The sequence below is a fragment of the Palaemon carinicauda genome, chromosome 30 (assembly GCF_036898095.1).
Source record: "Palaemon carinicauda isolate YSFRI2023 chromosome 30, ASM3689809v2, whole genome shotgun sequence".
Lineage (NCBI taxonomy): Eukaryota > Metazoa > Arthropoda > Malacostraca > Decapoda > Palaemonidae > Palaemon > Palaemon carinicauda.
In genome coordinates this window covers 32,703,565-32,719,220 of record NC_090754.1, presented here as the reverse complement: position 1 = coordinate 32,719,220, position 15,656 = coordinate 32,703,565, and the positions used below count along the sequence as shown (strand labels likewise).

General features: G+C 38.0%; 1 protein-coding gene across 1 annotated transcript in view; it reads right to left on the bottom strand.

Annotated features, from left to right (window-relative positions):
- LOC137623451 (probable E3 ubiquitin-protein ligase HERC1) overlaps positions 1–15,656 on the bottom strand; it is a 297,680-nt gene that overhangs the window by 182,229 nt on the left and 99,795 nt on the right. Inside the window, exons 20-22 of the mRNA XM_068354286.1 lie at positions 13,219–13,444; positions 7,832–7,998; positions 6,882–7,005 (exon numbers count right to left, since the gene is read on the bottom strand). Of these exons, the coding sequence (XP_068210387.1) occupies positions 6,882–7,005; positions 7,832–7,998; positions 13,219–13,444 (517 nt within the window). The remainder of the gene's footprint in view (positions 1–6,881; positions 7,006–7,831; positions 7,999–13,218; positions 13,445–15,656) is intronic.

Here is a 15,656-nt window from a genome sequence, read left to right as displayed (position 1 = left end):
AGCTATTTGAGCTACAGAGGTACTGGTCGAGGATACAGAAACTGACTTGCACCAGTCTCGGAAGACTTCCCACTTCGATTGGTAGACTCTAATGGAAGACGCTCTCCTTGCTCTAGCAATCGCACTGGCTGCTTCCTTCGAAAAGCCTCTAGCTCTCGAGTGTCTTTCGATAGTCTGAAGGCAGTCAGACGAAGAGCGTAGAGGCTTTGGAGTACCTTCTTTACGTGTGGCTGACGTAGAAGGTCTACCTTTAGAGGAAGACTACTGGGAACGTCTACTAACCATCGAAGTATCTCGGTGAACCATTCTCTCGCGGGCCAGAGGGAAGCAACTAACGTCAACCTTGTCCCTTCGTGAGAGGCGAACTTCTGCAGTACCTTGTTGACAATCTTGAACGGTGGGAATGCGTAGAGATCCAGATGTGACCAATCTAGGAGGAAAGCATCTATATGTATTGCTGCTGGGTCCGGGACAGGAGAGCAATAGATTGGAAGCCTCTTGGTCAGCGAGGTTGCAAAGAGATCTATGGATGGTTTTACCCCAAGTGGCCCAAAGTCTCTTGCACACATCCTTGTGGAGGGTCCATTCGGTTGGAATTACTTGCCCTTTCCGACTGAGACAATCTGCTATGACGTTCAAGTCGCCTTGGATGAACCTCGTTACTAGGGAGATGTCTTGACCTTATGACCAGATGAGCAGGTCCCTTGCGATCTCGTACAACGTCAGTGAGTGGGTACCTCCTTGTTTGGAGATGTACGCCAAGGCCGTGGTGATGTCCGAGTTAACTTCCACCACTTTGCCTCGAAGGAGAGACTTGAAGCTTTTCAAGGCCAGATGTACTGCCAACAGCTCCTTGCAGTTGATATGCATGCTCCTCTGACTCGAGTTCCACAGTCCTGAGCATTCCCGACCGTCTAGTGTCGCGCCCCAGCCCACGTCCGATGCGTCCGAGAAGAGAACGTGGTTGGGAGTCTGAACAGCCAGGGGAAGACCCTCTCTTAGGTTGATATTGTCCTTCCACCAAGTTAGACAAGACTTTATCTTTTCGGAAACCGGGATCGAGACCGCTTCTAGCGTCTTGTCCTTTTTCCAGTGAAAAGCTAGATGGTATTGAAGAGGACGGAGGTGTAGTCTTCCTAGTGACACAAATTGTTCCACGGATGACAGCGTCCCTACCAGACTCATCCACAGCCTGACTGAGCAGCGTTCCTTCTTCAGCATCTTCTGGATGGATAGCAGGGCTTGATCTATTCTGGGGGCTGATCGTCTTGTTGTTCAGCAACGTCCTCATCAGAGGGTTCCTCATCCGAAAACTGATGAGGAAACGTCAACGGAGTGGGCAACGTCTAGCTTGCTGAGTCCGGTCGCACTGGTGCATGCGTGACGGAGCCGGACGCAACATCATGGAACTGCTGCACAGTCTGTGAACTGTCAACAACCATGGGTGCGCGAGGAAGCACAGCGTCAACCCGAGACTGTCTAGACCGTCTGGGTTGTGCAGTCAACACCCTTCCGGGTTGCTGAGGTTGACGCACTGCGTCAAAACAAGTCACCTCTGCTGGTTGTTGAACGTCCTGAACGTCAACAACCACCTCCGAGCGTCGCTTAACGTCAACGTGCGGCTGGCAACCCACACTGGGTCGCATCGGTGGAAGAACCACCTCAACTGGCAGACGCGAGTAGGTTACCTCAGCGTCAACAGGGCGCACAACCGACCGGTTGGAAGGTTGTTGGCCAGAAGGTTCAGTAGCAACCTTCTCCGCATTAAAGTCCTCTATCAAGGACGCAAGCTTGGACTGCATGTCTTGCAGCAAAGCCCATTTAGGGTCTACGGGAGCAGGTGCGGCAACAGACGGGGTTAGCGACTGAGGCGGTACCGCTTACCATCCCTGAAAGCCTTGTTATGCATGACATAATTGTACAGCAAAACTTCAAAGGCTCGAAAACAGCTGTGAAGTTGACCTGTAAAAAACTTGGAGCGTCTCCTGGCCAGGCGCCAGGGAGAGTCTACGAGAATTGAGAAGTCTATCTGGGCAGAGGCATGAACTCCCAAGCCGAGAACTTCTCTCGTGTCATATCAGACTCTCGCTCTATAAACCAGTTTAAAAGAAGGGAAAGCAAAGGCTGAATCCCCCAAACTCCTCCTGGTGAAAAACCAGTCGCCTAGCCAACGTAAAGCTCTCTAGGAGAGCGAGAGAGCACTAGCTTAAAAACAACGGCTTCGAAGTAGCTAGGCCTAGTGTAAGTTCTGACGTTTAGGCGAACGAGGAGCAGCAGTTACAAAAAGATCCGGACAAAGATCCTTAAAAAAAATCATCATGATTTAATTAAAGTCCATAGGGGGCTAAGCAGCTTTAGGCTCCTCTCCATCTGACAGAGTCCTCAAGGGAATATCAGTAGGAGGGGGAACAGCAACTTCCTCATCTACAGGAACCTTGTCCGATAAAAGCTGAGTCTCAAGCAAGGGAGAGACCTACCGTGGTGGCAACGCTTTACAAGCAGAGTCCACACTCACTGGTGCATTAGTAGCGGATCAGAACGCAACGTCATGTAACTGCTTGACAGTCTGTGAACTGTCAACAACTGAACTGTCAACCACAACAGGTGCGTGAGGACGCACAGCGTCCACTCGAGACTGCTTTGACTGCCTAGACTGAGCAGTCAAAACAACTCTAGAATGCGGAGGTTGACGCACAGCGTCAAAACAAGTCAACTCCGATTGTTAGTGAACGTCTTGAACGTCAACAGGAGCATCAGCAAGAGGCCTAACGTCCAAATGCGGCTGAAAAACCACACGAGACCGCATCGAGTGTGGTTCTAAACAACCTGACTGACGTGACTAAGCTACGCCAACGTCAACAGTAAGCACAAAGGAACGTTAGGTTGGCTGAAAGCCAGGATATCGATGAGATAAACGGCTAGACTCAACGGACTAATCGGCAGAATAGTCTTCCATAAGGGAGGCAAGCATATACTGCATGTCTTGCCATACAACCCATTAAGGATCAACGGAAATGGTTGTGGTAAGAGACGAGGGTAACGTCTGTGACCGCAACACTTTGCCAACAAAAAAAGACTCTCGGAGTCTGTGTTACGCTTTTGTTAGGCGGCGAGCAGTTATCCGATGACTGCATAGGGTCAGAGCTGTCCTAATGGTTGTAACCAGGACGCTGGACCTGTCCTGAAAGGACTGACTTTCGCTTAAGGGCTTCGAAACCTTGTGACAGGTTTCTTATGCGAAAAGCCTTCGGATGACGAGGAGAAACAACGTCTCTCTCGTCTTATGGTAGGGGAGATCTTGGTAAGATACACCCGATACCATAGAGGGAAAACGTCTGTTCGTTGATCAAGGCCTCTCGAACCCATAAGTCGTTTGACATTACTTCTCCCCTGGGCTTGGGAGCATGCAAGAGGTCCCGGACTAGGTGAACGACAGGCACGAACAGACGAACCCTCGGACGCAACACTGTAACACTTTGCGCATATCACTTTATCACTTCGATTTTCTGTTTTGCACTTATTTCACTGAAATCGAAACTTTTACTGATTTCTACCTGAAAAACGCAATTCTACCCTTCATTAAACGGTAGTAATTGCGAAATCAGTCGTATAATGCAAGAGGTTGACGCACTGCGTCAACTCATTAATACCAGCAAAAAAAAAAAAAAAAAAAAAACAGAAAACATATTTTAAGATAAAATCAGTGGCTGGGAAAGAGACTAAACACTAGTTCATATAAACTACGTTTACAATCTCTCGCCGCACATAGCCTGGGGACGAGAATAAAAAACTAAAAACGTTTTATCCTTCCTCCCCGTACAGAGACTAGGGACGAGAGTAACTCGAGAACAACGTTACCCGCTTGAACGGAACGTTTTCTCTCCTCTCTCTCCCTCCGTCTCTATCTCTCTCTCTCTTTCTCTCTTGATTTCGCACCTAAGAGAAGAGCCCATTTATATTTCGTCAAAAAAACATTTTATTTGACTAAAGGAAAAAACTGAAAGGTTTTTCAAATAAAAAGTTCCTAAAAAATAGAATTTAAAACATTTAAGCTAAGAAAGAATGAACAAAACGTCAGAATCGATTTACTCTTACTGCAAAGTGAAACCGTGATACACTCTCTCTCTATCGTAACGATAGAGCGCATGTTGAACGTCCTGAACGTCAACAACTACGTAGCATAAAAAAACTAAACGTTAGTTCATCTTTGAAAACAGTACAAAGACTATCAAAGAAATTCTTTCATACAATATTACATTTAAAAAGTTTTAAATCCTTAGCTCTTTAAAAGCTAATTACGATATACAGTGATGCCTCAGGATACGAAATTAATCCGTTCAGGATGCGGTTTCGTATCCTGATATTTTCGTATCCTGAGTCGTGTTTTACATGTAAATAGCCTAATCCGTTCCAAGCCTTATAAAAAGTCACCCTTTCTTTCATAAACACGCTAAACTGTAGTAATAAACATGCAATGTAGCCATTTCTATCATTCAATAATTAACACAACCGTTAAAAACAGCCTAATCCATTCCAGAAACCACTATGAGATTATTCAATAATATAGTTATAGCCAAGTTATCCCCCCCAAGCCCAAAGAAAACGGTCCGTTTTCTTTACTACTGTATAAAAGTTACGGTACTGTATGTACGTAAAGCATTTAGATCAGTGAAGGTGTATTGTTACCTGTACGTACACCTAAATTAATGATTGATACCTGTACACTCTGAAAAAAAGGTTACAGTTAATTAGTGTAACAAAAAAGTTGAAACTTACCTTTTGATTGAGACGATGTCCGATAGCGAAGTCGCGGCAGAGGAGGATGGCATAAGGCAGAAAACGTAACAAGTGACAGACTACGTACAGTAATTTACACACTTAACACAATAACACTTAAACTTTACGAAATAAAAAAATGGAAGAAATAATTAACACTTAACATTACGTATGGAAAACTATAAAATGAAAGAAAAAATTACTTTAACAGTTAACGGTAACATAAAACTTAAAATTGAATTTTTTTTTTCGCTCTTTTATAACTTTACGTTTTTCTTATTTTCTAAATCTCTTTTACTTCTTCATCACTTTCTTTTCTCTGTTTCTTTTCTTTACTTTCACCTTCTAATTCTTCATCCCTTCCTCTTTTCTGTTTCTTTTCTTCACTTTCACCTTCGTCTTGGCCTACTAATACCGCTGGCCTCTTTAATAAGAAACTATCCATTGAAGCTTCTTTCTGCCTACTTTTCAACACATTTCTAAAATGCATTAGGCAAACGTAATATAATACACTACGTAACAAGTGACAGACTACGTACAGTAATTTACATACTTAACACATTAACACTTAAACTTTACGAAATAAAAAAATGGAAGAAATAATTAACACTTAACATTACGTATGGAAAACTATAAAATGAAAGAAAAAATTACTTTAACACTTAACGGTAACATAAAACTTAAAATTGAATTTTTTTTTTTTGCTTTTTTATAACTTTACGTTTTTCTTATTTTCTAAATCTCTTCTACTTCTTCGTCACTTTCTTTTTTCTGTTTCTTTTCTTTACTTTCACCTTCTAATTCTTCATCCCTTCCTCTTTTCTGTTTCTTTTCTTCACTTTCACCTTCGTCTTGGCCTACTAATACCGCTGGCCTCTTTAATAAGAAACTATCCATTGAAGCTTGTTTCTGCCTACTTTTCAACACATTTCTAAAATGCGTTAGGCAAACGTAATATAATACACTACGTAACGTTATATACAGTCTATGTATAGTAAACACTAATACAGTACAGTGCACAGTAACGAATGTTTATTAACGATAACACGTGGCGTACGAATGTACTGTATATTAACACTAAGTCAAACAAGCGAAAGCACACAATGTCTGTTAACGATACCGCGGTCGGAACGAAAAGAGAGAGAGAGAGATGAACGCCCGTGCGTAGACAAGCTGGGATAGTTGCCGACCAATAGGAAAGCAGGATCTTATGGCGTCAGCTATCGTCTGAGTAGGGAGATAACCAATGGGTGAGCGGGAGGCTGTAAGTGAGTCTACCCAAGTTCAAAGTCAGGCGGCGCGCGCTTTTTAAAATTACTCTCGGCGAAGAGTTGGGATCTCGTAAGGTTTTCGTATCCTGAAATTTTATCCGTATCCTGGGGCATAAAAATCTTCGAATCACTTTTCGCATCCTGAATTTTTCGTAAGCAGAAACTTTCGTATCCAGAGGTATCACTGTACTGTAAAGGGCTCAACGTTGATTAACTTCGGTTTCCAAGTTAGGACCGCCTACTCTCAGGAAAGGTCACATATAAACAAAACATTAAAATTAATTTTTATATGTTTATAATAAATGGAAAGTTAATCGAAGAGGCCTAATAAAGACGGAGAGATATAAAATATATAGATGAAAATCTATAAATAATTTATAACGTGATATTTACTAAAAGCCTAAACACACTTCCGTCTAAGGGAAGGGTCGGCCATTTAAAAGTGAAAGAAAGTCCATACTCTCTTTGTCACCATAATTAAATCTATCCAAAACGAGTTCAAGATTTAAGATGAAGATAAAACACCTGCATAGCGAAAGCTCAAAACTAGAATATAGTACTTCACCAAATAGATGTGAAAAACTCCAGTTTAGCAACAGCGAGTAAAGTACGTCTTGTCGACACCTCGACAGAGAGAAAATTGAGTCTCTGTTTACATTGAGAGCTGGGTATCTGGGCGACAGATGGCGCTGTTGGGCACACCCGCAACCTGTGTAGCGATCGCTGGCGAGTTTTTACCATAGAGTTGTCTGTCGAGCAACAGAGTTGCAGCTATATAATCACCGGCTAAGTTAAATATTGAAAATACTATTTTACTGTAAATAAAATACTTACCATGAATTACATGGGCTAGTCCAGGGTGGGAGGCTAAAAATTTTGATGTCAGCTTCAACAAATCTCCGCACATCTCGAACAGCTCACGGAAATGATCATTCAACAGCTGCATGCTTAAGGAGTTCTGGAAGTTGAAAAACAATAAATGATGAAATACTACTAAAAGTGCAAATACACAATGTTGATATTCCACCAAACAAAAAAAACAAAATGAAATTTGCTAAATATCTCATCCCTTAAATATGATGAGCAGCTACCCTGGTTAAGTTCCAGATTTCAATGCTGATAAGAATGAAAACTGACAATCTTTAAAGGATACTTTCTTGACGATTGCATCTCCTTCTTTCCTAATAATAAATAAAATCTTTTAAATTTGAGAATTAGTAGAAGAATGTTATTCTCTCCATACATAATTTAGTTGTCCCTAACAAAATACACATCTATAAAATCAACCTTTTGAAGTGACTTTCATCCAAGACTTTCATCATTCTTTCCTGGTTAATTGGTATCTTTCCCTTAGGTTGCTCCAAGTTCTACTTCTCATTTATAAAAAAAAATCCTTCTGGCAAGCATTCTGAAAAACTAGCCTCCTGGCTAGTACAGTGGTAACGTGTTTGCCTAGCATTCGCATGGCAAGAGATCGATCCCCGCCCAGGACCGTGAGTTTAAGCTATTTACTGGGGAGGCTACTGCTGTGGTAGGGCACCACAGTGGGGGGTTGGGCTTGCCCAGCTGACGTTCTGGTGAGCATCTATTCTGATGGAACCGGAACTGAAACCAGTCACCTTTAACCTTTAAAGTGGTCTTGCTGAATTCTTAATACTTCTTTGCAAAAATTATTTATTTTCATAACTACAGTACAGTACAGTATATTCAAATTTCTTTATCAAATAAAATCCATGTCCATAATTTTTGTCCAAATTAGTTTGCAGACACTGATAATCACTTACCTCTTCAAACTGATGGTGTGTACAGTATGTGAGTAAATGAGAGTGCAGAGTTGATAGAAGTCTTAATAGATGTTGTGGATGTGTGCCCCACAGTTGAGAATCTATGCATGGCTGTCGTACATTGCTCACGCTATCACAGCTAGTATCTCCACCGTATTCTTCCAAGACTGAAAAAAAAGACACATATTAAGTAAAATGTCTTTAAATCATCAAAAGCTTTGATTGGTTTATACAAATATTTAGTCCTGTTATCCTATTCCACTCCTACTCTTCTTAATTATTTCCATTCCTTCCCCTCAGATTCTATTAATAACACCCGATCATCTAAATACAGCAGCTCTCATTGTACTCTTTTTCATAATTTTTAGTTTCCTTCAATATTATGATTACTGTAATAGCAAAGGATTCATGCCTAATTTTAGATGAACACATTTATATGTTTTCTGCAACACATCATCATCACTCTAGTTCTTTTTATGGAAATGTAACATCACAAATTTGATAAGTCTTTCCAGTAGGATCTGACTTTGTAATGTGGTAATGACTGTTTTTTTGGTACTCTGTTAACCCTTTTACCCCCAAAGGACGTACTGGTACGTTTCACAAAAGCCATCCCTTTACCCCCATGGACGTACCGGTACGTCCTTGCAAAAAAATGCTATAAAATTTTTTTTTTCATATTTTTGATAATGTTTTGAGAAAATTCAGGCATTTTCCAAGAGAATGAGACCAACCTGACCTCTCTATGACAAAAATTAAGACTGTTAGAGCAATTTAAAAAAAAATATACTGCAAAATGTGCTGGGAAAAAAATAAAGAAATTTCCAAATAGCCTGGGGGTAAAAGGGCTAAGCGCCATATCAATATCTCCACATACACATTATGACCTCATTCTCTTTCCACAGTCCATCCACTGTAGCGATTTCATAAAGATTATTTCTTTTTATTAAACTTACTGGCATAAAGCAAAACTTATAATTACTATTTATATAATTTTTCCCTTTTTCCAGCACCTTAGGGCCTTCTCAAACAGTCTTATTCCTGAAAAATCTCTCATTTCAGAGTATTGTTTCTTCCCTTTTAAACCATTATTGAATAACGCTTTTCCAATTTTCCTGGTCATATCTCCTTTGTCAGGTTTTCATATATTCTGTAAACTCATGGGTAACTGTCATTCTTTCTGATTTATTATATCACTGTTCATTCCAAATGGTTGAAGGCTTTTCCAGTTTTCATCTTCTTCAGGGCCATTCTGAATATCTGCCATTATATTCTCTAATGTATGGTTCCCTCTACTATGTCACTATATTTTAGTTAATATTGCTTTTCTTCATTCAGAAGATATTTAAGATTGCTTCAATCACTTCAGTGACAATTCTTTTAAACTTTAGTTTCTACAATTTCATCATTTGGATACTTCACCATTTTCTAGCCCTTTTCTATATTTTTCAGCAACATTATCAAGATTAATAATTTGCCCTTGTCACTGGCATTTTTATCCTACCTCCTCTTCTACATCTACTGTACAGTATATATAGTTATATCTTTATCCTCTTCTATAATTGTCCTCTGATAAAGCTTTAAGGCTCTCTTCTCTTCCAATTCTCCATTTACACATTGATTCCACCACTACATCTCTCTTTTTCCATATAAACTTCTCTAATATAGTACTGCATACTACTTCTGCTAGCTTTTGCATGCCTTATTTAAGTGCTTTCCAATGTGCAACCATTTTCTTTAACCCTGGATAGGTACGGTGGGTCGTTTGCGACCCCGAGCGTCAAAAAAAAACAGGTTTTTCTCACGTGACTCACCCCTGTGACTGAATTTATGGGTGATCGACCTGCAGGAGGTGTCTCCCCTACACGCTCTAGTAGTGTCCAGATGTGCATTGCTGTAGCTGTACTCCTTCCCCGATTTCTGAGACGCGTCGGGGTCGTTCGCGTCCGAGTTTACCCTTCTGAGGTAGTTTGCATAATTATCAAAGTTATTACGTATTATGAAATTGTCGTAGAATGGTGCAACTTGTATAGGTTATCAGTTGTGGAAAGTCTTGGTGGATTGTTTGGCTACCATGTGCATGTTTTTTTTTTTAGTTAAAATGTCGTTCATCACCACGAGGACCATTTTACCGCGAGTGCCCCTTTTTCATTTTTTTTCATTTTTTTGCCAAGTCATTTTTCCGTAAGATATTGCCATATAGTGTCGTAAAACTTTTGCTTGTTTAGTGTTGGAAAGTGTGTCTAGATGATCTGGCTACCCATGCATGACTTTGTTTTTGTCAGATACGACGTAGTTATTGGTATATTGGGTATTTAACTGCGGTTACCAATTTCTGTTTTTTTTTCAATATTTGTAAAAATTACTACGTAGTAAGGAATTGCCGTATATTATTAATTTTTTTTTCATGTTTATGTGTTAGAAAGTGTGCCTTGATGGTTGGGCTAACACGTGCATGTCTTTTTTTTTATCTGAGATGTCGTATATTAGAATGTCGGGCATTTTACCGCGAGTGTCCCTTTTTAATTTTTTTAAATTTTTTTGCCAAGTCATTTTTCCGTAAGATATTGCGAAATAGTGTCGTAAAACTTTTGCTTTTTTAATGTTGGAAAGTGTGTCTAGATGATCTGGCTACCCATGCGTGATTTTGTTTTTGTCAGATACGACGTAGTTATTGGTATATTGGGTATTTAACTGCGGTTGCCAATTTCTGTTTTTTTTTCAATATTTGTAAAAATTTACTACGTAGTAAGGAATTGCCGTATATTATTGATTTTTTTTTCATGTTTATGTGTTAGAAAGTGTGCCTTGATGGTTGGGCTAACACGTGCATGTCTTTTTTTTTATCTGAGATGCCGTATATTAGAATGTTGGGCATTTTTCCGCGAGTGCCCCTTTTTATTTGTTTTGCATTTTTTTGCTTAGTCATGTTACCGTAAGGAATTGGCAAGTAGTGTCGCAAAACTTATATTTTTATAGTGTTGGAAAGTGTTTCTAGATGATCTGGCTACCCATGCCTATTTTTTTTTTAGCCAGATATGGCGTATATATAAGTATGTGTTCGATTTTCCTGTGATTGCCATTTTTTCGTTTTTTCCCATTTCTTTCAAAATTACTACGTACTAAGGAACTATCACAGAGTAATATTTCATTTATATGTTTATTTGTCGGAAAATATGCCTTGATGGTTTGCCTAGCACGTGGCTGAAATTTTTTTTTTTCTGAAATGCCGTATATTAGAATGGCCATTTTTCCACGAGTGCCCCTTTTTATTTGTTTTGCATTTTTTTGCTTAGTCATGTTACCGTAAGGAATTGGCAAGTAGTGTCGCAAAACTTATATTTTTATAGTGTTGGAAAGTGTTTCTAGATGATCTGGCTACCCATGCCTATCTTTTTTTTAGCCAGATATGGCGTATATATAGGTATGTGTTCGATTTTCCGGTGATTGCCATTTTTTCGTTTTTTCCCAATTCTTTCAAAATTACTACGTACTAAGGAACTATCACAGAGTAATGATTCCTCTAGATGTTTATTTGTCGGAAAATTTTGTTTACTTTTTTTTTGATTGAATATCATCAAATTTTTTTAGCTAAAATATTGTTTTACATTTTTTTTTTTCAATTTTATTTCCCTTCAAAAAAATTTTTTTGGGTCAGATTTTAATTTTATAGTCGTAAAATAATCGACAATTATCCAGCAACCCACCATACAATTTTTATGCATATCCAATAATAATTAGATTAGTAAATAACACCTTGAAATTGACATACCCTTCCTACATTTCAAGTGGCAGATTAGGGAGTCTGAGTCAGTGTGGTTGGCGGCCATTTTGTGGACATATCCGAAGCGTAAGCTGCCCTATCTATATATATTCTTGTTCCCTATAGAATTTGTGATATTTTGGTATATTTTTACCTGCATAAATATCATATTATATATTAAATATATGTATTTTTTTACGAAATTTCTAAGTACTCAAAAAATTACCTTTAGATATGGCCCCTGATATAAATGTAATTTACAAAATAATGAAGATTTTTTTACATATTTCTATTTTAGGATAACATATGTTTATTCCCTAAAAAAATTAGCCACTTCCTATTTCATTTGGGTACCCAAAAAAATTCATGAAATTTGGACAATTTTTTTTGGCCAAAAAAAGTTACCCTTTTTTTCTCATTTCAGATCTTCACCTCCATGGGTCTGACTTCATCCAAAATACATCAAGATGTGTCCTAAACATTCAAGAATCAATTCCTAAAAGGATTTGTGTATATATGTATAAACTTTTTTTTTATGAATTTTTATGTCAGGTCTTTTTTTTTTTCTACTTAATTTTTTAAAATATTTATAATAAATAGTTTTTCTGCAGATGAGTAGTATTTATCTTTACAGTTGTTTTAAGCATTCATTGAAGTTTTTTTTGGCAAAAGAAAAAAGGAGGTTACTGCAAAAACTGATTTTTCAAGAATTTTTTTTGGCGTCGGGGTCGTTCGCGTCCGAGTATACCCTTAAAGGGGTGTCCGAGGACCGTACCTATCCAGGGTTAAAAAGTATCTATATCTCTCAGAATAAAACCAATCTTTCTTCCAAGTTCTTCATTCTTGTATGCTATCAACTCCTCTCTTGGTTTCTCAAATAGTATGTTAATCAAATCTAATAGTTAGCTGTAACAGACTTCCTGTACTAATACTATATATTTCCCCAAAGCTATATCTTCCATCACATCCTTCAAAATCAATTCTGACCCCTTTAATGTTGCCATCAAGCTCTCCCCCGCCAGCATCCCTTCAGAATGTGGTAGTTTTACCCCTAGATCTGATACCATTTCCTTATGGTCTTATTTTCTTTTCCTGGTCTTCCTAATAGTTATAAGTGAACTAGAATATATGCATATCCTGTTTGTTACGATCGTCTAATTTTTCATTATTCTTTCAGTTATTCAGTCAATTTTTTACATATTCAGCCATTTTCCCCTTGACCAGGGTGCTTACTCTGACTTGTCTTTGGTGAAATTACCGAGTAGTATACAAAAACCTTGATTCTCTAAATATTTCTCTAATTTCCATTTTTAAAATATATGGATGAAAGTCACCACGAAATTTTGATCATTAAATAAGACTATATAATCAATTTGTCACAAGGATATAATTTCAGCTGAACAAATTCTGAAATCTGTGATAGACTTCAAACATTACTGACTAATTAAATCATGCAATTTGCTACCATGATATAATGGTTAAAGTTGAATAGCTTCTTTATAAATAGTTTTACTTAAATAACTATTTGCTTACTGATACAGTATAATCAACACAAGTAGAAAATGAAGGAGCTTCATCATCATTAATGCAATTATATCATCTTGAAAACAAAAATTTAACATACCTGAAGTAGATATAGATGTTTTTGGGAGTGTTCCAGGATGTGATGTTGGTGCAGAAGTAGATTCTTGATCTTCTGGTTCCTGAGTTTGAGACTTCTGAGCTTCTTTAGCTTCTCTGGAGTGGACATCTTCATTATCTTGAGCTGTTTGATTTGCATCTGATGAATCTTTTCCTGAACCTTTTTTCACTGGTTTCTCTTCATCCAGAAGTTGATTAAGTTGATGTTTCTGAAATCAACCACAATCAGTAGTAAACCTCAGTGGGAATAATTCATGAGAAAACTAAAACAAATTTTAAAAGCTACAATCCCAAGATATTCAGTATACAGAAGGTTAACATTTACAAAACTGTATCATGTATAGCCACTAACTATAAAAAATATATCATATACAAGACTAAGAATAATGGACTATACCAACTACATTTTTATCACCCTTCATAAAAATATATACTGTATCTCAAATACCTACTAACATCTCTTGATGTTTATATTGCTTTCATCCCCAGAAGCTTGGAATGTCAATGTTACCCCTTGAAATCAAGAAATTTCCTATTTTTCTTCTCTTCCAATATACTAATGTCGACTTTGGAGTGGCGTCAATGACCTTAGACTCCAGGATGCCAGAACACCTCAAATCAACCAATCAATCAATCAATCGATTTCAAAATAACAAAAATATGCACTCCAGATTATCCGGTCTTTGTTGGTTTTGTAATAATTTTAGGGGGTTAAAGATGTTGCCTCCAGATTTGTTAGGAATTGCTGTGTTGTTGTGCCTAAGAACTGTTTATAATTTATGATTTTCATTCCCTATTTTGTACCTCAGACAATTATAAAATTTATAGAATCTTGTGAGGAGTGTGTAGGTCTGACTGTTCCTCTTTGGAAAGTATGTTTCATGGTTGCTGTTCAGATTAAAGATGAAAGTGTAAAAGAAACTAAAAGTTCATGGGAAATCCAGGGAAAGATGACAATATTGCCAATCCAGCCATTGACTCTGCTAAAGCCTAAAAGAGCTTAGTTTTGAGTCATGAGCTTATTGAGAATTTAATGTTGTTAGCTATTGTGGAAACTCAGATGACCGATAAGCCTAACTCCTGAAGTGGTACCTAGTGGTTCTAGTACACCATTCAGTAAAAGTTCTCATGGTAAATGGCATATCTCGGTTCAAAGTAAGGCTGGTATTTCAAGTTCCTGTATAGTGTAAAAGGCTTTTAAGACTGATTCCTTGCCAATCTAGTTCTAGATTACAATCTGTTCTCTGCCCTTGGGCCCATCTACAAGGGAAATTACAGATTATTATAACAAATACATTTATGAATTCTGTCAGATCTTTAGACATATGAATTATGAAAAGATCAAGGGATAGAGAATGTGATGGGTGTTGAGGGTCTTGGCTAAGTTGCAAATGAAAATGGAGCACATCTCATGAGTTTCTGTTCAGCAAACAATCTTGTCATTGGAGGTACTCTTTTTCAACACAAGAACATCCACAAGTACACATTAACTTCACCGTGTGGCAATTACTAATATCAAATAGGTCACATTGCCATTAATAAAGAGAGAAGGAGGACTCGGAGAAATGTAAGAAGCTATACAGGTGCAGATATTGGTAGTGATCACCAGCTCCTTATTGCCACACTGAAATTAATACTGAAAGCACCCAACAGAGAGGTAGATAGAATATATAGGTTTGATACAACTAAACTTTTAGAAAAAGAGCACAGAGAAACATTTGCAATTAAATGTAGGAATCAATTTGCATTCTTAGAGACTTTAGGAGACGAAGAGCATACAATTAATGAAGAATGGTGTGATATTAAGAACATATATCAGTCAGCTGGTAGTGAAGTCCTGGGACACACTTACAAAGAGAAAGCCATGGATATCAAATGATACTTGGGATACTATAACAAAGAGGCAAAACAGAAATTGATTGTTGAACGTTTTGGAGGAAGTAAAGAAGATTACAAGGTAGAGCATACTAAGTATTCCAGTATTGAAAGTGAGGTAAAAAGAAAAACTAGGAATGACTGGAAAGAATATTTAGACAGTAAAGCAGATGAGGCTATGAATTCAGGAAGTGGTTATGGTGCAAGAATTGCTAATAAAGTTATTAATGAAATCTCAATGGGAGAAAAGAAGAAGAAGCATATACCCATCAAAAAGAGAGATTAATCTGTTATAAAAACAAAAAATGAAGAAAGAAAACATTGGATGGAACACTTTAGTGAAGTTATGAATAGGAGATATGAAGGGAATAAATTGATATATACCTGATGCTGATGAAGACCTTGATGTGCCCATGAATGAATTCAGTGTGTTTGAAGTTGAAGCTATCCTCAAAACACTAAAGAGATGGAGAGCCCCTGAATACGATGGAATAACTGCCAAGATGATACTGGCCAAAAATGAAGTGACTCCCATGGTACTTACAA